The 27844-nt window shown below is 46.6% G+C and overlaps 1 protein-coding gene across 4 annotated transcripts in view; it reads right to left on the bottom strand.

The window, feature by feature from the left end:
* Positions 1–27844, bottom strand: part of etv7 (ETS variant transcription factor 7) — a 60910-nt gene that overhangs the window by 20946 nt on the left and 12120 nt on the right. For 3 of the 4 annotated variants that reach the window (XM_078546844.1, XM_078546846.1, XM_078546845.1), the window contains exons 3-4: positions 22892–23056; positions 14651–14782 (exon numbers count right to left, since the gene is read on the bottom strand). In XM_078546844.1, coding sequence (XP_078402970.1) covers positions 14651–14782; positions 22892–23056 — 297 coding nt within the window. The remainder of the gene's footprint in view (positions 1–14650; positions 14783–22891; positions 23057–27844) is intronic. The other variant, XM_078546847.1, reaches the window with a different exon arrangement.

The following is a 27844-nucleotide window of genomic DNA, read 5'->3' as shown; positions in this document are numbered from 1 at the left end:
TGGCTTTTCTTAAATTGTAGAGTGATGTGTGCAACCTTCCAATCTAAAGGGACTGTTCCTGAATTGAGAGTACTTTAAAGGATCAAGCTTAAGGTACCTGAAAATGTTTTTATTTACTTCGTTTAAAACCCTGGTATGGGAACCATCTGGCCCTGGTGATTTGTCAATCTTTGGTGTCATTATTTTCTTCATTGCTATGAACTTGCTTATGTTAAAGATGATGAGTCTGAAAGGTGTTATTTTAAAGGAGAGCAGAAACAGGGAGATCTGGTCATGCGTACATACACATACGCAGGATAATTTGAGAAGGCTATCAAAAAGGCATATGGGTTCTTAGACATTATAAATAGGGGTAGAGAGTAAAAAGTAAGGAAGTAATGCTTAATCTGTATAAATCACATGTTAGACCCCAGTCAGAGTATTGCATCCATTTCTGGGCACCAAGCTTTAGGAAGGATGCAGAGGCCTCAGAGAGGCTTCAGAGGAACTTTACTCGAATGGTAGCAGGGATAAAAGACTTCAATTGCACAGAAACATTGGAGAACCTAGGATTGTTCTCTATAGAGCAGAAATGGGGAGATTTGACGGAGGTATTCGGCATCATAAAGGGTTTTGATAGAGTAAGTAAGGGGGATACTATTTCCAGTGGTAGAAGGATGGGTTACCAGGGGACACTGAAGTAATTGGCTAAAGAACTAGAAGTGACATGAAGGTTTGTTTTACACATCAAGTTGTGCTGATCTGGAATGAGCTGTCTGAAAGGGTAAAGAAAGCAAATTCAGTGACAAGAGAATTGAATAAATACTCAAAGGGGAAAATTGCAGGGCCATGGGGAAAAAGTTCAATAAAAAATAAGCAAGATGGGGTGAAGAGTTTCTCTCAGTGTTCAATTTTATGGTTCTGTGTCTGATTAGAACAGGTTCTGTGAAAGAACAGGATGGAACTTATCCTATTCTCATTCTGTTTCTTTGTTTTCTAAGTGAGTCACCCTGACAACAATCTCTACTTCCTGGTGAAGCTGGAACTGTCACTAACCATGGGGAAGAGGAGAATTGGTTCGATCAAATGTGGAGATATTTGAGGGGGAGGGGATGGGAACTGGAAGAAATCACCAATAAGGAAATGCACTGACTCATATCTAGAAGCAATGTGAGAACTGATAGCTCATGTACAGTCAGCTGTAATGTACTGGCTAAGAGGTCAAATATGGATCGTCGTCTAGTAGGGAAACTGATTGAGAGGAAACTACACAGGAATTGTGTTAAAAAGCTGCTGCTGGATAAGGGTAATGGTTCAATTTAACTAAAAGTCCGTTAGAGATTTTCTTTCACATTTTTGAGATGTTCAATGTGTCCTGGCACAAGGACAACAGTTCCTGGACTTAGGATCTTTGCAATATCAGTGTAGAGCAGATGATAAGTAGCATTGTATACATTTTCTGGTCCAACTAACAACAAAAAACTGTCTGCCAGGTAATAATACAGATACCATTGGCTGCCTGGCTGAGGTGTGTCCCACTGACCTCCCTGTGCAGTAACCAGGGTTAGAGTCCATTCAATCGACTGACACAGAAACCATTTGGAAACTTTCTAAAACTCCCCAGTATCAAACAGCTCTAACCAGTTTTTCCAGCAGTATTCTATTCACTTCTCTCTCTATATTTTACGATTCACTCACCCGTTTACTGCACAGAGGCCTGGCCCTGTGCCACTTTAAGCAAGCACAGTACATTATTTATAATGCATGGGAAGATTAAATACAAAGGAATGTAAGTCTAACATGCACTGAGAACTTAATGAGAAACATTTGGGAATTCCAGTCAGACAAACAATTGTGTCTGAAGCTTGTTCCACCCCTGTCCCAGAATGAAAAAAAACAGTAAAAAGTGGGAAATAAGAATACTGGTCCAAACTCGTTTTGTATACCTTAAAATGGAACACCAGAGAAACTGGGAAATAAGAGTGCTGATCTGGACTGTTTTTTCCTTCTAGGGTGTATTTCAAAAGCAGTAAAATTGCAGCCAATTTTTGATTGGATTGATTTCCAATTCATTTCAGCAGTTACAGGAACTCCAGGGAATTGGTGAAGAGAGATGTCAGGAAGAAATAATAATTCCCATAGTGTTATTGGAATTTATTGTAAAATAGTGATGCGTGTGTGTGTGTGTGTGTGGGTGCGCGCGTGCATGTGCGTGAGTGTGTGTGAGACTTAATTGGATTAAAGACACCTGGTCTGACGGCTTTGATGTGGTGGTAGACGAGATAGGTTGGAAATGTTAAGTAGGTAAACTTAGGTGTCAAGGGAACACTTGCACTTTTAAATAAACCAGACTAGATTGTTTTCAAAAGGGGTGACATGTGTTACCTAGCCAGGTGAAGTTTAGAAACAGTGTGTTTATTTTTCCCAAAGATTACTGGTAAAACTTAGTGAGATGAGAGATTTTTATTATCAGAAAGGTAAAGTCCACGCACTTTCGGAATTTTGTAAAAACCTATAAGACTTGGTGGTCTTATTACTACTGAATTCAAGGCACGCATCTCAAAATTAATACAAATTGCAAAACAAGTTGTGGCAATTGCTTCAAGTTTCCCTTTGGGGTTTGAACAACTCAGCATTTACCATTGGCTGTTCTATAACATAGTTGGAGGCTCGTCTGGGATATATTTGAAATTCCTTGATTGGACTGGAGTTGGTGAATCTTAAGGTTTTGAGTATGAGAGGCACTTTGAATTCAAGAGTTGGGGTGAGGTTTTTTTTATAGTGGTGAGACTGCAATATGGCTTTGGCAGTTGCTCAGGCTTGTCTAGGAGTTGAAGTTATAACTTTGGCTGGTTTACGAAAGAAAATTAATGTTAAGTTAATGGAATTGGCAGATAAATTACAATTGGCGTTACCTGCAGGGGTGAAGAAAGCAGATATAATTGAAGGTATAGCACAACATTTAAAGTTGGAAGTGATAAATGGGATTAGGTAGGTAGGTTAGGTGTTTCTCACGTGTCGGTGCAGACTCGATGGGCCTCTTCTGCACTGTGTGATTCTGTGATACCTGACTGTCACAGCGAGTCACAGCTGGATGTAGTGAGACTTCAGTTAGAAATGAAGAGGCTTGAATTTGAACCAGCAAAGGAACTGAGAAAACTTGAATTGGAGGCAAGTGAAAAGGAAAAAGAATTGGAAATGAAAAAAAAACAAGTAGAGGCAGCAGAAAAAGGGAAAAAGAGAGATTATTTCAAAAAGAAATGGAAATACAAAAACTTGATCTCCAGAGGGAAAAGTTCGCAATAGAAAAGAAAATGAAGGAAAGAGACAGAGAATTTCAGCTTACAAAGCTGGATTTTAAAAAGGAGACATCAGATGCTGAGGAAAGTTCTGATGTAGAAAAAGGAAAAAACCTTTAACCTAAAACCCAGTGGGGAGATGTTTAAATTTGTACAAGCTCTTCCAAAATTTGAGGAAAGAGGTGTTGAAGCATTCTTTATTTCATTTGAGGAGATAGCTAAACAGATAAAATGGCCACAGGAAAACTGGACATTGTTGTTACAATCCAGGTTGGTGGGTAGAGCACATGAGGTTTATGCTTCACTGTCAGAAGGAATGTCGGTGAATTGTGATGTGGTAAAAAAAAAAGGCTATTTTGAGTGCATATGAGTTGGTTCCTGAGGCATACAAGCAAAAATTTAGGAATATGAGGAAACAGCCTGGGCAAACTTATACTGAGTTTGACAGAGTAAAACAAAATAATTTTGACTGGTGGATACGGGCATTAAAGATAGAAACAAGATATGCAGCTAAATCTTATGGAAGAATTTAAAGATTCAATTCCTTCGGCAATGAGAACTCATGTGGCGTAACAGAGGGTTGAAATGGTGAGACAAGCAGCAGAGATAGCTGATGATTATGATTTAGTTCATAGATGTAAATCTTTTTTTGTCACCCTTTTAAATCAGAAAAGGATAGAAAGTGGGAAGATGAAAGGAAGGTGGTAGTCAGGGAAGAGAAGGAATAGGTGGAAATTCGTAGGAAATGTTTTCTCAGAATGAAAAGGAAGATGCTGAGGTGACACTCGAAAATTGAGGTGTTTTCACTGTAATAAATTTGGACATATGAAATCTGTGTGTTGGAAATTGCAGAAATGTTACAACAAAGAAAATTGTGAAAGAATTACCTAATTTTTTTTAGAAGATATGGTTTACCTAAGGAAATACAATCAGATCAGGGTTCAAATTTCATGTCACAGCTGTTTAAAGAGGTAATGAACAGTTTGGGAATAAAACAATTTAAATCAACAGTTTATCATCCTGAGTCACAAGGGGTTTTGGAAAGATGGCATCAAACTCTAAAAACCATGATGAAGGTGTACAGTTAGAATTATGCACAGGATTGGGATAGGGGAATTCCATTTTTGTTATTTGCCATTAGGGACGCTCCTAATGCATTGACTGGTTTTAGTCTGTTTGAACTAGTTTATGGTCATGAGGTAAGGGGAACACTGAAATTGATTCATGAGAAATTGGTGTGTCAAAATTCAGAAACTACTCTCCTGGATTATGTATCAAACTTCAGAGAAACATTGGATAGAACATGTGAGTTGGCTAGGGAATAATTAAAGATATTGCAGCAAGTGGAGAAAATGAAAGCAGACAGGAAAGCTACAGCTCGTAGTTTCATCACTGGCGAGAAAGTGTTAGTTCTGTTACCAGTACTGGTTAACTCATTAAAGGCAAGGCTTAGTGGGCCTTACAGGATTGAAAAGAAATTGAGTGAAGTAAATTATTTAATAAATACTCCAGATAGAAGAAAGAAGCAGAGAGCGTGTCATGTAAATATGCTTAAAAAGTACTTTGACAGAGAAGAGGACCAAAAGGAGGTATTAGTGATGGTGGATGAAGAAAAAGAGGTAGGAATGCAAGATTCTGAAATTGATTTTCCTCTAATCAAATTGGATAATGAGAGAGTGTTCGAAAATTTAAATGCAATATTGAGTTACCTTCCAGACAAGTATCAAAGTGATTTGGAAAAGCTATTGTGGTCACACAAAGATATTTGTGGAAATAAGCTGGGAAGGACAAATTCAGCTGTACATGATGTATGTGTAGAACTTTCATCTTCGCTAAGTCAACATCCTTATAGACTAAATCCAGCAAAAGTTATCATATGTACATAAAGAAATCGAATTCATGCTTCAAAATTATATTATTGAGTCTAGTTGCAGTAACTGGAGTTTGCCTATTGTACTGGTACCAAAACCAAATTGAACACAAAGACTGTGTGTGGATTATCGAAAGGCAAATGCGATGACAAAAGCGGATTCATATCCTATACCACGGTTGGAAGATTGTATTGAGAAAGTGGGACAAGCAAAATTTATCACAAAGATTGACTTACTAAAAGGATATGGCAAGTACCACTATAGGAGAGAGCAAAGGAGATATCGGCTTTTGTGATGCCAGATGGACTATATCAGTTTAACCTCATGCCGTTTGGTATGAAAAATGTGCCTGCTACATTTCAAAGACTGACAAACAAAGTAATTGCAGGTCTGAGCAATTGTACTGTTTATATTGACAACTTAATAGTTTTCAGACATACATAGGAGGAGCATTTACTTGATTACAAGAAGCTAACTTGGCTAAAAGTGAATTTGCAAAAGCGCAAGTTACGTATCTAGGCCAAACCATTGGGCATGGTAAGGTGGCTCTGAGAGGTGTGAAATTCAAGGCTATCGTGGATTTCCCAGTGCCTACAACAAAATGAGAAGTTTTGAGATTTCTGGGCATGAGTGGGTTTTATCAGAAATTTGTACCAAATTTTAGCCAAGTGGTTGCTCCACTGACTGAACTATTAAAAAAGAACAAGAAGTTTCAATGGACACTGGAGGGTCAGAAGTCATTTGACAGTTTGAAAACTGTATTAACTACAACACCAGTTTTGGCAGTGCCCAATTACGCCAAGAAATTTAAGTTAGCCGTTGATGCAAGTGATATAGGCACTGGGGCTGTACTGTTACAAGAAGATGAAACTGGAATTGAAAAACCGATAGGGAACTTTTTATGGAAGTTGAATGTACAACAGAGAAGATATTCAATGATCAAAAAGGAGACTTTGGGTTTGATGTTAGCGTTGCAGCATTTTAAGATTTATGTTGCAAACAATTCATCAGAAACAATTGTTTATACAGACCACAATCCTTTACAGTTTCTGTACAAATTTCAAGATGGAAGTGCACGGCTATTCAGGTGGAGTTTATTACTGCAACCATTTAATCTACAGATTATACATGTAGTAGGATGAAAAAATCTGATTGCAGATGCAATATCAAGAGTTGAAGCTTAAAGGGAAAATTGGACATTTAAAACCTGGGCACTGAACTGAAATGATTTCTGTTGATACAAAGGGTTTGTATATATATATTGTTATGCTAATGCATGCATTTAGTAGTGCAATACTGTAAGTATATAGATAAGTATAGGAAATAGTATAAGATGGGTTAATAAAAATGAAGCTGTCTTTTTAAATTACGATGGTTCATTTTTTAATAAGGAGGGGGTTGTCAGGACAATATAATAATTCTCATAATGTTATTGGAATTTATTGTAAAATGTCAGTATCTGTGTCTGTATTTGTCAGTATCTGTGTCTGTATTTGTCTGTGTGTGTGTGTGTGTGTGTGTGTCTTAATTGGATTAAAGGCAGCTGCTCTGAAGGCTTTGATGTGGTAGAAGATGAGCTAGGTTGGAAATGTTAAGCAGGTAAACATAGGTGTCAAGGGAACATTTGCACTTTTAAATAAACCAGACTACATTGCTTTCAAAGGAGGGGTGAAATGTATTGCCTAGCCAGGTGAAGTTTAGAAACAGTGTGTTTATTTTTCCTGAAGATTACTGGTAAAACTTAGTACAATGAGAGGTAAAATAGAGTCCTGCCCGCCGACAAAAACGGTGGCTTTTCACACTGTATTGTCCCGAGTCCGCCTCATTATTTATTCACTCCCATGAAACACGCCCTTTCAATGGTGAGTGGGCTCTGACTTGCCCACCCATCATCACCCCGCTGTTGCATCATGCTGGCCGCCATCTTTAAGAGGCAGCCGCCAGCAAAGCATTCATCACCACCAGCTCACCACCGCTGCCCGGGAGACATGGCCAACAAAGGAAAATGACTGAGGCCTCCACTTCAACAATGGGTCCCTCAAGCGACTGCTGGATGCCATGGAGGCCCGCCGGGATGTGCTCTACCCCCGCTCTGGCCGCAGGATGGGTAGCAAAGTCACCAACCCGGCTTGGGAGGCGGTGGCAGCGCTGGTCAGCGCAAACGCCCTGCAGAGGACAGCCACCCAGTGCCGCAGAAGGGTGAAGAATCTCCTCCGTTCTGCCAGGGTAAGTCACTCTTTTCATCGCTCATTACTCACGCACTCACAAACCCGTCACACATCCACAGGGCCCTCACTCACTGCCAGTTCAAGGGACATCACCATTCACTCTTTCACACATGCCATCATTGTCCTCATCCCGTCCATGGGACCACTCACCACCCACACAGGCCAGACATACTTATCATCTGGCCCGGCAGTCGTCGTGATACACTCTCCCCATCTCTATCCATGCAGGACAAACTGGCTCACAACAGGAGGGAAAGGTCACAGACAGGTGGAGGAATGCCAGAGATCAAAGTTCTGACAGAATTTGAAAACAGAGTCATCCAGCTGGCTGGCGATAACTGGGACCAGTCCTGTGCTGATGGTGAGATCGGTGCTGCTCTACCAAGTGAGGATCCAGCAGTGCAACATCCATCAGACAACCATGCTGTGAGTGATGTGTCCTCTTTCACAGGCCACTGCCATGCACTAATTATCTCCCCTTGCTTTTGCAGGCACATCTGGAAGCAGCCGACAGAGTCCATGACCCAAGGCCTCCAATTAAGCCCCGAAGAAAACTCTAAAGAGGAATCTGAAGGCACTCTCCCTGAAGTCCCGTTACAGCGCTCACCCACACCCTCCACCAGCGCAGAGACACACACTTTGGTGGGACCTAGCTTTAGAGTAACCTCGGGACCACAATCTGGTGAGCACATCATACTTTCTAATCCACAGCAAGCAGAGGCAGGGACTTCCCAGGTCCCCAGCACTCAGAGGACTGCTGGAGGCCAGAAAGGTTGCTGAGTCCGAGTCAGATGATGAGCCTCTGGACTCGGTCATGTCTCAGTTGCTGGAGCTGCAAAGGCAAGCTCGGGAACATCAGGAAGGGATGTCTGCTGCATTCCTCAGATTGCAAGGCATGATGGAGGAGTCCATCCATCTTCAGGCTGAGGTGATAGCGCCGGCATCGCAACGCACCGAGGTCAACACTGGCAGCCACCATGGAGACCTTGGCCCAGGACATCACTCCTGCACTACTGTGCGGGCTAAACTCCATCGCTGATGCATAGTTGGCCTCCAACAGTGTGTACACGAGAGGGGTGCTGGGCAGCTCGATCTCACTCCAGCTTCCCCTTCTCCTCACGGAGTCAGCCAGGGGCCCTCGGGCACCCCTAGGGAGGAGGATCAACAGGTGCACACCCCGGGGCCAACCACCCAGGTGTGCCGGGGAGTGACCGGCCCGTCCGAATCCCCTCTCCCTGTGACCCCAGCAGCTCCAGCTCCACAGGCCAAGGAGGGTGTCACTGCCACACAGCAGGACCCTGAAAGCAGGCCGGAGCCCTCCAAGTCTCGGCCCTCTAAAGGACTCCCGCCAAGGTCATCACAGACAGGGTGTCAGAGTCAGCAGGCTGCCTCCACCTCCGCTGTGGATGTCCAGGGAGCACCAAGATGTAGCGGCAGGGTTAGGGAAGTTAGGTAAACAGTCTGGCCATGGGTGTTGATCACTTGTACATACTGTTCACTATTGTCAATAAACTCCTAAGAATGTCTCCCTGCCTGTGGCTCTTTGTTCTGATGAGCAGTGTTCATGTCACTCAGATGTGAAACCTTTCTTCACAAGATAAAGGCAGGTATCTCAGTCCAGGGCCTCTTCCCTGTGCTCTGTGCAGCCTTCAGACCACAGTGATGGTCCAGCCTCACACTCCCTGGACACATTACCGATGCCTGCACCTTGGCAGTGCTGGTCATCGCTGCCAGAATGTAGTGGGCAGGTGCCACAGAGTTCCCTCATTCTCTCCGTGTGCTCTCAGCACCTTTAAGGTGGGACTGGCCCCCATCACACCAGCACCTGTGACCAGTGATGCTGTGCATCAGCTCTTGAAGGGCTGAGGTGCTGAAGGTGGACACACCATCAGATGTATCTGAAGTTTCATGGCTGCGTCTCTGAGGTGACCCTGATCATGGAGCGCAAGCGAGCTGTCCTCGGCCAGACAGGAGTCAGACATTCTCAGAGGCTATGTGAAAATCTATGGAGTGTCCTCACTGCATGTTATCAACATCCTCCTGTGATCGAGCAACTATTGGGCCTTCACTACATCTCCGTGACAGGAGCATTCTCACAGAGGGTATTGGTGCTGAGATAAGCCAGACTGGAGTCAAATGTTCACAACTGCGATGTGAAGATCTATGGGGCATATCGTCATCATTCTCCACAAATCTGGCAGCTATGAGGATCTCCTGAGCGCGCCTGCCTCGTCTGGCCAGTGTGAGGACGTCATCCCCATCAACGTCATCATTGAGGACTCCCTCACCCTCATCCCCGTCAGCGTCCTCCTCATCGGAGGAGACCTCCAGCTCCTCAGCCAGCTCCTCTCCCCATTGCAGCGCCAGGTTGTAAAGGGCACAGCAGGTGATGATGATGTGTGACACCCTCTGTGGACTGTATTGCAGGCTCCACCAGATCGGTCCAGGCACCAGAACCGCATCTTCAGCATCCCGATGGTTTGCTCCACCAAGTTGCGAGTTACAGCATGAGCCTCGTTATACCTTCACTCTGCTGCAGTCTGAGGCCGCTACACAGGTGTCATCAGCCATGGCCTCTGTGGGTAGCCCTTGTCCCCAAGGAGCCAACCCTACAGCCTCCGTGAACCCTGGAAGACTGCAGGGATCTGAGAGCGACTCAGGATGTAGGTGTCGTGGACACTCCCTGGAAACCGTGCATAGACCTGCAGGATGCGTTTCTGGTGTTCGTATACCAGCTGCACAGTGAGTGGAAGCCCTTGCAGTTGATGAAGTCCACTGTGTGTAGCGATGGAGACCTGAGCACCACATGAATGCAGTCAATCACACCCTGAACCTGTGTGAATCCCAAGATCAGGGCGAATCCAATGGCCCTTGCATCCTGGCTGTCCTGGTCCCGGGCAAAATGCACAAAGTTGTGTGCCATGGAGAAGATGGCATCCGTGACCTCATGGATGCATTTGTGGGTGGTGGATTGTGAAATCCCACAGGGGTCACCTGTGGAGCCCTGAAAGGAACCACTGGCATAGAAATTGAGCACCATGGTCACTTTCACAGCCACTGGCAGTGGATGCTCTCCATGTCCCCTTGGCGCCAAGTCCCGTAGTAAGTGGCAGATGTGAGTGACCAGGTCCCTAGACGTGTTCAGTCATTGGTGACACTGGTTCTCAGTCATCTGCAGGAATGGCAGGCGGTGTCTATAGACTGTGGGTGTCGCTAGGCGCTGACCAGCCACGGCTCACTGTCGCTCCTGGGCAGCGTGTGTGGGAGCCCCTGCTGCCCCTTCTTCATGGGGTTGCTGCTCCTGCTTCTGTGCAGCCAGGTTCCTCAGTCGCTCTCTCCTCCATCTTCTACGCTCTCTGGAGGCCATCAGGCATACAGCTAGGTCACCAGGATCCATGATCCTGACATGGTCCTCCTGCAGCATGAAAGAGAGAGAGACGTGGGTAGGATGGGTGTACTTAGCACCTTTCCTGGCCCTGTGTGACTGCCCCTTAACGCTTCCCGGAGAGTGCCGGTCACCCCTTTAATGGCCAGAGATGAGTGCGCAGCATGGCTGCCCTGTCACCCTGTGACATGGGAACACAGCTCCTAACCGGGTCACTAAGATTACAAGGGGCTGTGAGCACCTCCAGCAGTGACTGCTACATGGCCAGCGTTGGCGAGGAGTCTGTACAACGTGTGCAGTCCAATTGCTCCGCCGTCCAATAAAGTGGTGGTGGTCTGTGCGGGAGGGTGGGGCTGTGAGGGGTGGGGGAGGGTAAGGTATGGAGCGCTTGGTGGCCCTTTGGTGCCACCACGTTGCTTGCATGGGCAGGCAGGCTAGGAACCTGACCCCAATCATATCACTGTGACTGCACCTGATCTGTCTCAGTTGCAGAGGCATGGTCAGTTTATACAGGTGTCCCTAATATGTGGCCATTTCCCTCGCTTACTCTGACCCCCACCTCAAATGCCTGTGTGCGGGATGCAGCACCAGGGCAGCACTTGATACCCCTCCTCCCCTTCAGCAGTTGCCTACGAGGCTGGCCAGCACTTGCCCCTGGACACAACCCCACCCCCCCCCCCCACCCCCCCTACCCCCAGCCACCCCCACTCCCGGACACCCCCCTCAGCAGTTGCCTCCGATGTTGGCCAGCAGTTGCCCCCGACGGCCCTGAGGCCTGTAAACAAAAGGCGAGCTATGGAGAACGTTGCTGCTCACTCACCTCAGTTCCCCCAAACTGAAGGCTGCCAAGTGCACGTGGCCTGTGTGCTGTTGTGAAACACATCGACGTGCTTTCCCGCTGACGCGGATGGACAATACGGCGGGGATCCAAGAGCCTGGCGGGATGGCCTTTTAATTATATGTTGATGTATTACAATTAGCTCCCTGCTGACCGATGGCAGAAAACGTGGCCCGCCGTTGTCGGGCTGTGCGGACGATCACAACCTGCTTTCATGCCATCATGAAACAGGATGTGCCATATTTTCCGCTCATGCCACCTATCATGCCAGCGGGCTCAGAAAATTCCGCCCATAGTGAAACAATGGGAATTTGCATTAAAAGGGGAAAATATGTATAAAGGAGAGAGGACTGAGTGTAAGGGCAGGAATTCTAAGATCTAACAAGTGTGAAAAGACTCCAGCATCTAAGCCTCAAGCTGCTGTCGACAAAGAACCGAAGTTAAGAAAACTCACTTTGAATTTGACTGTTCAGGGTATCATGTTTCTTTGCCTGGGTCTTTTAAATCTACGTGCCTTACTGTTCCCTAATGAAAGTGTAACTGAGGGTCAGATTAAGTAGGGGCCTTTAGAAGTTATCATAGTAGTAATTTGTAGACACATGTATGTGCTTAAAAATCATTTTTCTTGTTAATAAATGTTTAATCTAGTTTTGTAATAACCTGTAAGAATTGGTGGTCTTATTACTACTGAATTCAGGGCACACATCTCAAAATGTATACAAATTACCAAACAAGTTGCGGCAGTTGTTTCAAGTTTCCCTTTGGGATTTGAACAACTCAGCATTTACCATCAGCTGTGCCATAACAGAGGTTTGATCCTCTGGCTCCTTCTCTCACTGTTTCTGTCACTGTTGTGATGGAACAAGACCTAACCATGCTCCAAATTATAAGAATTCCTATGATGTGGAGTTTTGTGTGAATTTATAGCTACGCTCGCGCACTAGGATTTTTAAAGTGGAAACTTTGGTTGCTAAATTCTTTTGTGTTGATGTGAGGGCCCAGGTGGAATGTTACCTCACGGTATTCCCTGTAGCAGACTTTGATAGGAAAGTCTCACCTTTGTTTGAAACATTCCTTATCAGTTTGAAAGTAGTTTGATTGAACTCCAGCAACAATGCAGCAAAGTTGCCAGTGCAAGAAGGAAATAAAGATGGAGTCCTTATCTGTAATGGCTGTCCCAACATGGGTATGCTGCAAGCAACAACCTTGCCTTTGTGGCAGATTTTCCTCATCCTCAGGCTATGCAAATCTATTTGAGACCAGGGGTTTATTTTAAAATCACCCCACCCTCATCACTGTCTTTGCTAGGCAGAGGTGTGGGGGGAGATGGGGGGAGATTGGGGATGAGTGGGGTGGGAAGGTGGTGGTCAAAATTAATTGAGGCACTTACCCACTCAATTTCTGCTCTGGTCTGGCTAATTGCAATCTTAGATGACAGGCGGCAAAGACACCCACACTATTCTTGTCACCACAGTTAAAAAAGAAATTTATTTATCTCATAGGTTGCACAAAAGAGCAACAGGAATGATCTCCAATGTGACAGAAGTAAGCATAAGGAAAGATTAGAAAATGTTAAGTTCTAATGATTAGAGGGGAGGTATCGAGTGCAGTATAGAGAGTTTTAATTGGTATTGAGGACACCTTTCTCTCGTCCACTCAATTAACTCTTCATAATTTCAATTTTAGACACTTCTAACCACACTTTAACATTGTCTCAACCGATAAAAACAGCCCCATTTTATATTTCCTCATGTCAGGCAGCATCCTGGTAAATCTGCATCATATTTTCTCTATTGCCTCCACATCCCTCCTATAGTGTGCAGTCCTACACACAATAATCCAAATGTGCTTTACTAAACTTTCTTGATGACAACCATTACATCTTGGCATTAATATTCAAATATTCATATATTAAGATTCATATATTAATATACCTCTTACCATAGAACCCATTATTCCATTCATTTTTTTAATGACCTGATCCACTTGAGGGGCTGCTTTTAATGTCTTGTGAACCTGAGCCTCAAATCCCTTGGTTCTTCCACTCATCCAGTTTAACAGCAAAGTATAACTACTTTCTTTAAAATGCAAAATCTACCATTTCTGCAACCCTGTGCTTCACTACACACTTTGAACCACCCAGAAAGTAACTTGTACTCTGTTTCCAACATTCTAACCAGTTTTTGAGCCAAATTTGTTACCTTTTCCCTAACTCCATAATCCCTTAATCTTCTCTCGTAGCTTCCTGTGTTGTACCTTGGCAAAGACTTTCTTAAGTCCATATTTACCATATCCACTGCATTTTCCCTGCCCACCATATATGTCACTTCCTCAAAGACACTCTCTGATTTGTCAGGCACAATCTTCCTTTCTGAACTCTGTGTTGACTGCTCCTATTATTTTCCATTCACCTAGAATTTTAGGAATTTTGTCTGTAATTAAAGATTTAAAAATGTTACTGACCAGAGAATTTAAACTAACTGGCCTGTAATTACTAGTGTTTGCCCTGTGTCCCCTTTGAACAATGAGTGTCACACTGCTCACTCTCCAGTCCTCTGGTATGTATAACTCTCAATGCAACCTCATAGAACAATTACTGTGCCTTCTACTATTTCTTCCTACTTCTCCCTCAGGATCCGTGGTAGAATCCCTCTGTTCACATTTACTAGGGGTGAGTGTGCCATACATAGTGAGGATATGATAGGGAGATGGTGCTGGAGTAATATCAGGAATTAAAATAGTCTCGGGCTATAAAACTGTCATCGATTGTTGTAAAAACCCATTTGGCTCATTAATGCCCTTTAGGGATGGAAATCTGTTATCCTTAACTGGTCTGGCCTCCAGAACCACGGCAACGTGGTTGACTGCAGTTCAAGGGTAATTAGGGATGGGCAACAAATGCCTAGTCTTGCCACAGTGACACTCACATCTCATGAAAGAATTAAAAAACAGACCTGACTGGATGCTGTACATTGACATGTTGCCATGCTGTAATTGATATTAGGATTCAGGTGACCCAACCGGTTGCCCAAAGGACATTGACATCATACCTCTGAATGTTCTGTGCAGAGTTACATGTGGGGAGTGGATGGCCTTTTCTGCTGCTGGGTTCATGATGGAATTCCTTTGTGCAAAGCTCCTGTAGTTATTGATCTGTTGAAGTATTTCATACAGCACATCCCCTAAAAAGAGAAAACTGATCAAACCCTTTCTATTCAAGGATTTCTGGATTTTTTCAACATTATCAATAGAATTGTCTCAACGCTTGCAGCTGATCTGTGCAGGAAAGCCTTTAAAAGCTACAGATTCAAAGTCAAGGCAAGCATTGCTGGCCTACATCATAAACTCTGAACCAATCACTGTGCTTCAGATGGGGTATTGTCTTCATGGAGGAATAGCCTACAGGCACGTTATCAAGATTCACATAAAGAATGATCCTTGGGTAAGATACTAGAAGGCTGTAGAAACAGCTGAGTTATAGGGTCGATTCCCTTCCACTGACACACTCTTAGACAACCATAGACAGTTGTGCCTTTGTTAAATAATGGTCTTCTTCGGTGCAAAGTAAAGAAACATCCCTCCTTTCCTCCCATTCCTCACCCCATGCCCGATCCTATGGGTAAACAGGTGATCTCTTCCTGGATCTCCACCATTTTGGCTCTGGAGCATTGTCTAGAACCAGCCATTGGTGGGAGCACAGGGTCAATCAGAGAAAGCCCCCTTTAATTTATTGTCCCTCCTTTGGTTCTCAGGGTAGAATGCTCAATGGTACTGCTTTATAGAAGATTGGAGTTCCTACCCCTAGAAATGTTGTGTATCTCAGGTTGTTACAAGGGGCTCCTATTCCAAAATACAAGATATATCCGAGCCTTGCACATTTGAATTCCTATCAACATTGCTTGAATCACGCCAATCTGGTATTTGCTCCCTCCTAGTGTATTGAAAGACGTGTCTAAAATCACAAATGACATTTTTTGTGACTGTGCCATATTGGGCGGAATTCTCCCAGATTTGCATTAAGTGCAGTAGTGGGAAGGAAAAAGCACATTTTACCCACTGGCCGGATTGGCGGGGTTTTGTGCGGTATTGTCCCAATCCCACCTCATTAATCATGCATTCCCGGGAAACACGCCAGGTCGCTGGCAGAGTGGCCTCTGATTTGCCCACCCCGCCATCACCTCAGACCTTCAGTAATCCAGGCGTCGTATTTAAAGGCTGCCCCTGCACAGAGCTAGCTCTCTTCAAGGGATAGGAAGCTACTGGGAACCGATGGCTGCCAAAGGGATGCTGCCCGCAAACTTAGCGACGCCTCCCTTGAATGCCTCCTGGACACAGGGGAGGCCCGCTGCGATGTCCTCTACTCCTGTTCAGGGCGAAAGCCAGCAGGCAAGATCACCAATCCAGCATGGGAGACAGAGGCAACGGTGGTCAGCGCCAACGCGCTGCAAAAGAGGACAGCCACTCAGTGCAGGAAGGGGATGAATGATCTCCTCTGTTCCACCAGGGTAAGTCACTCTTCTCATCACTCTCAACTCACACACACACAAACCCATCACATATCCACAGGGATCTCACTCACTATGAGTTCAAGGGACATCACCATTCACTCTCTCACACTCACCTTCATTTGCCCTGCAGATCATGTCTTCATCCTGTCCGTGGGACCACTCACCACCCACACATGCCAGGCATCCTTATCATCTGGCCTGGCAGGTGTCCTGCTTACACTCTCTCCATCTGTATTTGTGCAAGACAAGCTGGCACACAGCTTGCAGAGGTTGCAGACTGGCGGAAGAATGCCTGAAATCAAGGTCCTCACAGACGTTGAAAATAGAGCCATCCAGCTGGCCGGTGATGACCGGGACCGGTCCTGTGCTGATGGTGAAGTTGGTGGGGCTCAACCAAGTGAGGATCCAGCAGTGCAACATCCATCAGACAAACATGCTGTGAGTGATGTGTCCTGTTTCACAAGCCACTGCCATGCACTAATTATCTCCCCTTGCTTTCACAGGCACATCTGGGAAGCAGCCGAGAGGATCCACGAGCCAGATCCTTGACTCAAGCCCCAAAGAAACTTCAGAAAAGGAATCTGATGACACCTTCATTGAAGTTCTGTTACAGCGCTCACCCACACCCTCCACCAGTGCAGAGACACACACCTCGGTAGGACCTAGCTTTAGAGTGGCCTTGGGATCACAATCTGGTGACCACATCACACTGTCTGATCCACAGCAGGCAGAGGCAGGGACTTCCCAGGTCCCTGGCACTCGGAGGACTGCTGGAGGCCAGAACGTTGCTGAGTCAGAATCAGATGACAAGCCTCTGGACTCGGTCATGTCACAGTTGCTGGAGCTGCAAAGGCAAGCTCAGGATCATCAGGAAGGGATGTCCGCTGCACTCCTCAGATTGCAAGGCACAATGGAGGAGTCCTTCCACCTTCAGTCTAAGGTGATAGTGCCGGCATCGCAACGCACCGAGGTCAACACTGGCAGGATGGCAGCCACCATGGAGACCTTGGTCCAGGATATTGCTCCTGCACTGCTGCTCAGGCTCAACTCCATCGCTGACGCCATAGTTGGCCTCCAACAGTGTCAACGTGATTGAGATGTGAGGCAACTCAATCTCACTCCAGCTTCCCCTTCTCCTTACGGAGTCAGCCAGGGGCCCTCGGGCACCCATAGGGAGGAGGATCAGCAGGTGCACACCCCGGGGACATCCACCCAGGTGACTTCGGGAGTGTCCAGCCCATCCAGATCCCCTCTTCCTGTGACCACAGCAGATCCAGCTTTGCAGGCCGAGGAAGGTGTCACTGCCACACAGCAGGACCCCGAACGCAGGCCGGGGCCCTCCAGGTCTCGGCCCCCCAGAGGATGCCGGCCAAGGCCATCACAGACAGGGCGTCACAGTCAGCAGGCTGCCTCCACCTCCGCTGTGGATGTCCAGGGAGCACCAAGATGTAGCGGCAGGGTTAGGGAAGTTAAGAAGATGTGGTTGGGCACAGGTGTTAATCACTTGTACATAATGTTGACCATTGTAAAAGAATTCGCAAGAATGTCTCCCTGCCTGTGGCTCCTTGTCCTGATGAGCAGTGTCGTGTCGCTCAGATGTGAAACCTTTCTGCACAAGATAAAGGCAGGTGTCTCAGTCCAGGGCCACTTCTCTGTGATTTGTGCAACCCTCCCAGCACACTGATGATGCGCCTTCACTGTCACTGGACACATCAGTAATATCTGCACCTCAATGGGGCTTTTCATTGCTGCCAGAATGTCGTGGGCTGGCGGCACTCTCTGTGCTCCCAGCACCTTTGAGGTGGGGCTGACCCCCCATCTCATCAGCACCTGTGTCTGATGACAGTGTGGTCCTGAGGGGTTCGGCTCACAAAGGATGTCATAGGATCAGGACAAGTTAAAGTTTCCCCCCTGCATCTGCATGATATGATCCTGTTCACAGAGCGCAAGCGAGGTGCCATCAGCCAGACAGGAGTCAGACATTCACACAAGCTATGTGAGGATCTATCGAGTGTCCCCACTGCATGTCATCATTATCCATTGTCCTGGAATGTAGGGACTATGGGTATCTGCTGTGTCTCCATGACAGGAGCATTATCACAGAGGGTATGTGCGCTGCCATCAGCCAGACCAGAGTCAAACATTCACAGATGCAATGTGAGGATCTATGGTGTCTCCTCACTGCATGTCATCATCATTCTCTATGAATCTAGCAGCTATGAGGGCCTCCTGAGCGCACCTGCCTTGTATGGCCAGTGCAATGGCCTCATCGCTTTCATCGTTGCCTCCGAGGACCTCCCCTCCCTCATCCCCATTGATTGGAGGAGATGTGCAGCTCCTCCACTTCCTCCTCAGCCAGCTCCTCTCCCCGTTGCAGTGCTAGGTTGTAATGGGTGCAGCAGGTGATGATGATGCGTGACATCCTCTGTGGACGGTATTGCAGGCTCCACCAGACCGGTCCAGGCACCGGAACCTCATCTTCAGCATCCCGATGGTCTGCTCCACCAAGCTGTGAGTTACAGCATGAGCCTCATTATTCCTTCGCTCTGCTGCAGTCTGAGGCCGCCACACGGGTGTCATCAGCCACGGCCTCTGTGGGTAGCCCTTGTCCCTGAGGAGCCAACCCTGCAGCCTCTGTGGACCCTGGAGAACATCAGAAGTCTGAGATCTACTGAGAATGTAGGAGTTGTGGACACTCCTTGGGAATCATGTGCAGACCTGCAAGATACATTTGAGTGCATGAGTGCAGTCGATGACACCATGCACCTGAGATCTGGGCAAATCCCAGTGCTCTTGCTTCCTGGCTTTCCTGATTCTGGGCAAAATGCACAAAGTTGTGAGCCTTCACAAAGATGGCATCCGTGACCTCATGGATGTATTTGTGGATGGAGGCTTGTGATATCCCACAGAGGTCACACTGTGGAGCCCTGAAAGGAGCCACTGGTGTAAAAATTGAGCACCACGGTCACTTTCACGGCCACTGGCAGTGGATGCCCTCCATGTCCCCGTGGTGCCAAATCCTACAGCAGCTGGCAGATGTGACTGACCCGTTCCCTGGACATGCAGTCTTCAGCGACACTGGTTCTTGGTCATCTGCAGGAATGATATGCAGCATCTATAGACCCTGTGTCTAGCTAGGCACCAACCAGCAGCGGCTCGCTGTGGATCTTCGGTGGCGTGTGCTGGAGCCCTCTTCTTCCTGAGGGTGCTGCTCCTCCCTCTGCCCAGCCAGGCGCCTCCGTCGCTCTCTTCTCCTTCATCTCCGCTCTCTGTAAGCATGGGGCACACAACTGGGTCACCAGGCTCCATGCTCCTGATGTACTCCTCCTGCAGAATGAAAGAGAGAGACATGTGGGTTAGCATTGGGTATACTAAAAACCTCTCTCTGTTAAGTCTGAAGGCCTCCTAATGCTTCCTGGAGAGTGCTGGCCACCACTTGAATGACCAGAGTTTAGTGCGCTGCATGGCTGCCCGAAACCCCACCCACCTCCGCCCCACACCACCTGACCGATTGGCAGCAGCTTTGTCCATTGGACTGCCTGCTGTGCTCTCAGCTCAGGAACAGGCATTCTCCTACCCCACACTGCGAGGCTGCACTGTTAGCTTGAACCATGGGGGAGATTGGTCCAAACCGGGATGCTGACATTGCAAGGGGCTGTGAGCACCTCCACCAGTGACTGCTCCATGGCCAGCTTTAGCAAGGAGATTGTACAATGTGCCCAGTCAATTGCTCTGCAGTCCACTAAAATGCTCATTAGTTTGCAGTCTGTGCCCGAGAGATGAAAAGCTCTGGAGCATTTGGTGGCATTTTCATGCCTCTGCGTTGCTTGAGTGGGCGGATAAGCTAGAGGCCCAACTGTAAGCATGTCAATGTGGCTGTGCCTGAACTGTCTCAGCTGCGGGGGAATGGTCACTTTATACAGGGGGTTCTCTAATGCATGGCCGCTTCCCTCCCCACCTCCACCGCACGTGCTTGTGCACCACCATCAGACCATGCAGCCTTGCCCCCCTCTCCCCAGCTCGCCTCAATCACAGTGCAGCTCTTCCACCCCCAACTCTCCTCAATCACAGTGTAGCAGTTCTCCCTCCCAACTCGCCTCAGACACAGTGAAGCCCTTGCGCCCCCCCCAAACCCGCCTCAGACACAGTGAAGCCCTTGCGCCCCCCCCCAAACCCGCCTCAGACACAGTGAAGCCCTTGCGCCCCCCAAACTTGCCTCAGACACAGTGAAGCCCTTGCGCGCCCCCCAAACTCGCCTCAGACACAGTGAAGCCCTTGCACCCCCCAAACTTGCCTCAGACACAGTGAAGCCCTTGCGCCCCCCCAAACTCGCCTCAGACACAGTGAAGCCCTTGCGCCCCCCCCAAACTCATCTCAGGCATAGTGAAGCCCTTGCGTTCCCCCCAAACTCGCCTCAGACACAGTGAAGCCCTTGCGTCCCCCCCCACACTCGCCTCAGACACAGTGAAGCCCTTGCCCTGGCACCACCTGTAACCCAGCTGGGAAAAAGCGACTTGCCTGTGCCCTTGCCTGAATGCAACCTTGAAGTCAAACAGGCGACCCTCACAAGCACTGCGCAACGTTAGTGAGCGCTCACCTCAGAGTTCCCCTCGAAGTTCAGCTCGCCAGGTGCACACCTTATATATGCTGTTGTGAAACACATTGGCGTGATGCTCGGATGATCCAGCATGGGGGATGATTCCGGTGAGCAGGGCTTATAATGATATGCAGATATATTGAAATGACATTCCCGATGTCCGGTGGCGGGAAACGCGACCCACCATTGATGGATGGAGCGGACATTTGCAAACTGGCTTCACAATTTCGTGAAACCAATTTTCAGCCTTCCCGCCATATTGTCCACTCACGCCTACCATGACACCCGATGCCAACAGGGACGGAAAATTCCACCCATTATCTCCACTTGTTCTTGGCAATCTCTTCAGCCTTTCAATAGCCGATCACATCATCCTCCTGAATTGTCTACCTTTGTGGGACTGCACTTACCAGATCCTACTCTTAACCAGATCAGGTCACCTTGGAAGTCTACCAAGGATCCCCCTCCTTTTCCTCACCTACATGTTCCACCTTGGCAACATCATCAGGCATGAATCAGCTTCCATACTACACTGATATGACCCTGTGCTACCTCTCCATCACCACTCACAACCCCTCCGCTGTCTCTGTGTTGTCAGGCTGCTTGTCCGACATTGGATGAGCTGCAGTTTCTTCCAGTTAAGCACTGATAAGTCCAAAACCATAGTTTAGGTCCCTCCACCACAAATTCCCTCCCCCTCTCCAGCCACGCTCTTGGATTCAACCAAGCTGCTTGTAACGTTGGCATCCTATTTAACCCGAACTGACTTCAAACCCCATAATCCTCTGCATTACAAAGCCTATCTACCTCCGTCTTATAATATTGTTACTGTTTCCACCTCTGCCTCAGACCATCTGCCTCTGAAATATTCATTCATGCTTTAGTCACCTCCAAACTCAACTATTCCAAAGCTCTTCCGGGCAGCCTCCCATCTTCCACCTGCCTGCATCTTAATTCACACTAAGTTTGGCTTACCCTTCACCCCTGCCTTCACTGCCCAACATTGGCTCTTAGTATGCCATGCCTCAAGCTTAAAATTTTCATCCTTGTGTTTAAATCCTTCCATGGTTATGCCCCTGTCTCTTTAACTTTCTCCAGTGATTTAATGCAACCTTCTCCCACCCCAACCCATACCCCCTCCCACCCCTAACCCATACCCTCTCCCACCCCTGAACTCTCAGCTCCTATAGCTGGTCTCTCATGCAAGCCCAATGCCAGTGATTGTATTTTCAATAGCCAGGGCCAAACTCTGGAATTTCAGCTTCTTTGGTTTGTTGTTTTTTATTTCTCTGTGAAGTACTTTGAGCTGCTTTCAGAGAATAATTATCGTCAAATCCCCGTCTGGTACACAGAACTGTCATCCCCATATACCTGATATATCCCAGACTGGTACACTGTGCTACTGTCTGCATATACCCAATATATCCCACACTGGTATGTGGATCTCCTTTCCCTATATACATCATATAGCCCAGACTGGTAAACTGTGCTACTTTCTGCATACCCCAGACTGGTACACGGGTCTCCTTTCCCCAAATATCCAATATGTTCCAGACTGGTACACCGTGCTGCTTTCCCCGTATACCCCGATATATTCCAGACTGGAACACTGTATGTTTTCCCCATATACCCAATATATACTGGACTGGTACACTGACCTACTTTCTGCATTTCCCCAATATACCCCAGACTGGTACAATGTGATCCTTTTTCCATATACCCAATATATCCCTGACTGATACACTGTGTTGCTTTCTGCACATACCCAATACATCTGAGACTGGTACATGGAACTCCTTCCCCCATATACCCAATAAATCCCAGACTGGTACAATGTGATCCTTTTGCCCATATGCCCAATATATCCCAGATTGGTACAATGTGCTACTTTCCGCATATAGCCGATATATCCCAGACTGGTACATGGATCTCTTTTCCCCACATACCCAATATATCCCAGACTGGTACACTGTGCTACTTTCTGCGTATACCCAATACATCCCAGACTGGTATAAGGATCTCTTTTCCCCATATACCCAATATATCCCAGACTGGTGCACTGTGCTACTTTCAACATATACCTGATATATCCCAGACTGGTACACTGTGCTACTTTTTGCATAAGCATGCTATATCCTAAGCTTGTGTTGCAGCAAATTCCCAGTGAAACACTGAGCGGTTCTTACCTGAACTGGGAGAACGGTACCGGAAGTCATCCTTGGTGAGCAGACAGAGGGCCTTTCCATTCATTTCAAACTTGTTTTCCTCAATGTAACACAGGGAATATTCTCTCTCTGCCCATTTCAGCCACTGTGTGACATCTGTCTTGCTCCAGAGAGAAGGCTGGGTTTCTACAGATCAACAGCACAACCACTATTACAGGAGCATCCAAGATGTACTTACACTAACATTAAATGTATCATTCCCAAGACAGGGAAAAGACTTTGATGCAATGACATCAAGTCATGACACTCCATTGGAACAAGACAATGGGTCACATTTACTCTTCCAGGGCAATCCAAATGGAATGGTGGCACATTGGTTATGTTACCAGTTCTTAATCCAGAAGTGTGGACGAATGTTCCAGGGAAATGAATTCAAACCCTATCATGGCAGCTGGGAATTGAAATTAAGTGAACTAAATAACTCTGAAATAAAAAGCCTGTCTCAGTAATGGTGACCATGAAACTACCATATTGTTTAAAAACCTCACCTGCTTCATTAATGTCCTTTAGCAAAGGAAATCTGCCAACCTTCCCCATCTGGCTTCCATGTGATTCCAGACTTTAAACCTCCCTCTGAAATGGACTAGGCAGCTGAAATGATCAGGCAGCTACAAAAAGAGTCTAAAAAGAAAAAAAAATGGACCGACCACCCGGCACCACCCTAGCCATTGGAAACAACAAAGGCAAACCAGGCCCAGTCAACCCTTCAAAATCCTCTTCTGATGCGAGTAACTCACCTCCTGATGCCCCAAAGCCTGTTCACCATCTCCAAGGCACAAGTCAGGAATGTGATGAATACTCTCCACTTGCCTGGATGAGTGCAGCTCCAACAACACTCAAGAAGCTTGACACCATCCAGGACAAAGCAGCCCGCTTGATTGGCACCACATCCACAAACATTCGCTCCCTCCACCACTGATGCACAGTAGCAGCAGCGTGTACCATCTATAAGATGCACTGCAGGAATTCACCAAGGCTCCTTAGACAGCACCTTCCAAACCCGTGATCTCTGCTACCAAGATGAACCAGGGCAACAAATAGATGGGGACATCACCACCTGGAGGTTACCCTCCAAGTCACTCACCGTCCTGACTTGGAAATATATCACCGTTCCTTCACTGTCGCTGGGTAAAAATCCTGGAACTCCCTACCTAACAGCACTGTGGGTGTACCTACACTACACAGGCTGCAGCGGTTCAAGAAGGCAGCTCACCATCACCTTATCAAGGGCAATTAGGGATGGGCAATAAATGTTGGTCTTGTCAGTGATGCCCACATCCCATGAACAAATAAAAAAAGAGAACATTTATTCTCTTGTGATGCCTGGCTTCTTGGCCAAACCACCATTTTCCACATAGGAGTTCTAACAGGTTGTGCCCAATCTTGACCTCACCAGATGGCCACTGTTCCAGCATGAATGACTGGATAGCAATCGGGAGTGGCAATTTTCACTTCTCTAAATCAGGGACATTGAGCACTGCCTGGTTGAGATCACATAACAGAATTTGATCCTTGTACCATCCCAGTCTAAATGATTTAGCTACTCACTTGCTGAGTTGAGGCTTTGGGGAGCTTGATGCCACGAATCAGATCTTCATGACAGCTATCATCAGACTTGGATCTGCCATTATGGCTAGGAGGGGAATAATTACCCAAATAATTCATGCTAAGGTTGAGTGGGAAATTGGGATGAGCTTAGTCTAGTTCTCCTCGTGATGTTGGCTTTAATCTCTATAACTCTGCTGTGGATTTGAGTTTCAGGAGTTGAGTCAATTCTGGTAACCCCCACATGGGCCACATTGAGGGCTTTGCTGTGGGTTCATGGATCAGGGCACATGCCGTTCACTTTGATTCTATTGTCTCCTTGCCTATACATTACATTTCTCGGTTGTGTAAGAAGGTACTCGCCAGATTCAAATGAATGTCTTGGTTAATCCTTTGCTGTTCCTTTCACATCTCAATGTTGCAATGCTCTTACCTTGCCAAGTAAATGTCAGCACCTGGCATAAACCCAACCTGCTCATTTACCTGCTTGGAGCTGGAAACTCCCAATCCACTGGGCGTGTCCAGCACTCCTTCAGGAGTTTAAAACAAAAGAGATTTCTCTTGTTGGGTCTACATATGAGCCACTGAAAGAGCTTGAAATTGTTGGGTATTTCGTGTGGGAACAGTAGGAAGCAGCTTCTACACTAAAACTCAACACACTCCAGGGAAGGAGGCAACACCTACAACCAGGGAGAGAAAAATAGAGCAAGTGAATCAGCTCAAGTTACTCTGAGTGGCTGCCACACAACAACACTGGCAGAGATGATGGAGCAGGTAGCAACCATCAAGGAATGGTTTGTATTGTTGCCTGGAGGCAGCCAAGGGTTAATTGGGGGTGAAGGGGGTTATAACTTTGAAAATGAGTATCTATTTAACGATAAGAATGGGGGAGAAACTAATGAAAATGGAGATGGGCCATTCTAATCATCTAAAATGTGAAGCTTTCTTTTTAAAAGTCAGAAGACAATAAAGACTAAAAATTAGTGTCAGTGAATGAGACGCCATATATGTCACATGGGGTGGGATTTTCCACCCCCATCGCCGCCGGGATCATCCAGTCCCTCCAAACATCAATGGATTTTTGGCTAAGCTGCCAAATCTCCCATGGTGGGTCCCGCCACAATGGGGCTGGAAAATCCTGGACATAGTCCTTTGGCTGGAGGTTAACAAATGGGTTACTGTCTGGATCCCTATCCCTCTTCCTCTTGGACCTGTAGAAGGTTCCATAGAGAACCCGACTCTCACAAGGCTGAAATAGATTTATAAAGCCTGGATGTTGCTGACTGACTTTAACATAATAAAACACCCCAAATGATTCACAGGAGGGTTATAAAGCAACATTTGACATTGGTGTATGCAAGGAGATATTCAGGAAGATGACCCAAAAGCTTGGTCAAAGAGATAGGATTCAAGGAGCAACTTATAGGATGAAAAAGGGGCTGAGGGGTTTATGGAAGGAATTCCAGAGTTCCCGGAAGCTGAAGGCACAGCCACCTGTGGTGGAATGATTAGAATCTGAAATTCTTAAACGGGCCACAGATACCTGAGGGTCGATGGGATAGAGGAGGTTACAGAGAGGCAAGGCCATGGAGGGATTTGAACACAAGGATGAGAATTTTAAAATCTTATCTGGATGCCAGTGTAGGACGGCGAACACAGGAGTGATGGGTGAGTTAGAACACAGGCAACAGAACTGGTGCCCAGGTGTGAACCAGTGCCCACTTGTGAACCAGTATCCTTTGTGAGCTGATGTCTCTCTGGTAGCCAGTGTTACCGTGAAAGCCAGTGCCAAAGGCCTGGTATATAAAAAGCAGACCTGCATATACAAGCTCCTTAGCCCAAGCCAGGTGAAATCTGGATCTATTGGTCTGACAAAAAGGGCTTCTGCTGATTGCAGCAACTTCCTGCTTGAAACGTTTCCAAGTTTCACTGTTAAACAATGTTGTACGCCCATGTTACAATTGTAAAGGCATCACATATATTGTGACTAGGTTAATACCAAACTTGAGAAACTATGCAGCAATCAACTATAGCCACATTCTGACACTCTCTGATAAACACAGCACTGTAGACCAAGACTGGGATATGGTCAACAGTAAATTGCAAATATTCTGAATAAATAGATGCCATTATAAAGGAGATGGCTTCAAGTTTCAAGGTTACATGGATGAATATCAATGTCTTTGGTTCCCATGTTTGTAAGGCCAGCTGTAGGTACAGATATGATATATAGGTATATCGGTCTGATATGTAGGTGTAGGTATGATATATAGATATATCAGCCTGATATGTAGGAATAGGTAGGATATATAGGTATAGGTGAGGTGAGAGTGACTGCCCTTGATATCAAGACAGAATTTGACAGCATCAAGGAGCCCTAGCAAAACTGGAGTCAATGGGGGAATTTAAATGGAGGAAAACTCTCTGCTGCTTGGGGTCACACCTAGCACAAAGGAAGATGGTTGTGGTTATTGGAGGTCAATCACCTCAGCTCTAGGACATCACTGCAGGAGTTCCTCAGGGTAGTGTCCTAGAGCCAACCATCTTCAGCTGCTTCATCAATGACCTTCCCTCCATCATGAGGTCAGAAGCGGGGATGTTCACTGATGATTGCACAATGTTCAGCACCATTCGCAACTCCTCAGATACGAAGCAGTCCATGTCCAAATGCAGCAAGACCTGGACAATACCCAGGCAAATAACATTTGTGCCACAGAAGTGCCAGGTAATGACCATCTCCAACAAGAGAGAATCTAACCATCGCCGCTTGATGTTCAAACGCATTACCATTGCTGAACTCTCCTCTACCAACATCCTGGGGGTTCCCATTGACTGACTAGAAACTGGACTAGCCATATAAATACAGTGCCTACAAGAGCAGGTCAGGGGCTAGGAATCCTGTGGCAAATAATTCACCTCCTGACTCCCCAAAGTCTGTCCACCATCTACAAGGGACAAGTCAGGAGTGTGATGGAGTACTCTCCCCTTGCCTGGCTCCAACAATACTCAAGAATCTTGACACCATCCAGGACAAAGCAGCCCACTTGATTGGCACCCCATCCATAAACATTCACTCCCTCCACCACCGATGGACAGTAGCAGCAGTGTGGACCATCTACAAGATGCACTACAAGAACTCACCAAGGCTCCTTCGACAGCACCTTCCAAACCCACAACTACTACCATCTAGGTGGACAAGGGCAACAGATACAAAGGACATCACCACTTGCAAGTTCCCCTCCAAGCCATTCACCATCCTCACTTAGAAATATATCGCCGTTCCTTCACTGTCGCTGGGTCAAAATTCTGGAACTCCCTCCCTAACAGTACTGTGGGTGTACCTACACCACATGGACTGCAGCGGTTCAA

Source organism: Cetorhinus maximus, chromosome 8 (genome assembly GCF_964194155.1).
Source record: "Cetorhinus maximus chromosome 8, sCetMax3.hap1.1, whole genome shotgun sequence".
NCBI lineage: Eukaryota > Metazoa > Chordata > Chondrichthyes > Lamniformes > Cetorhinidae > Cetorhinus > Cetorhinus maximus.
This window is presented reverse-complemented; position numbering and strand designations above follow the sequence as displayed.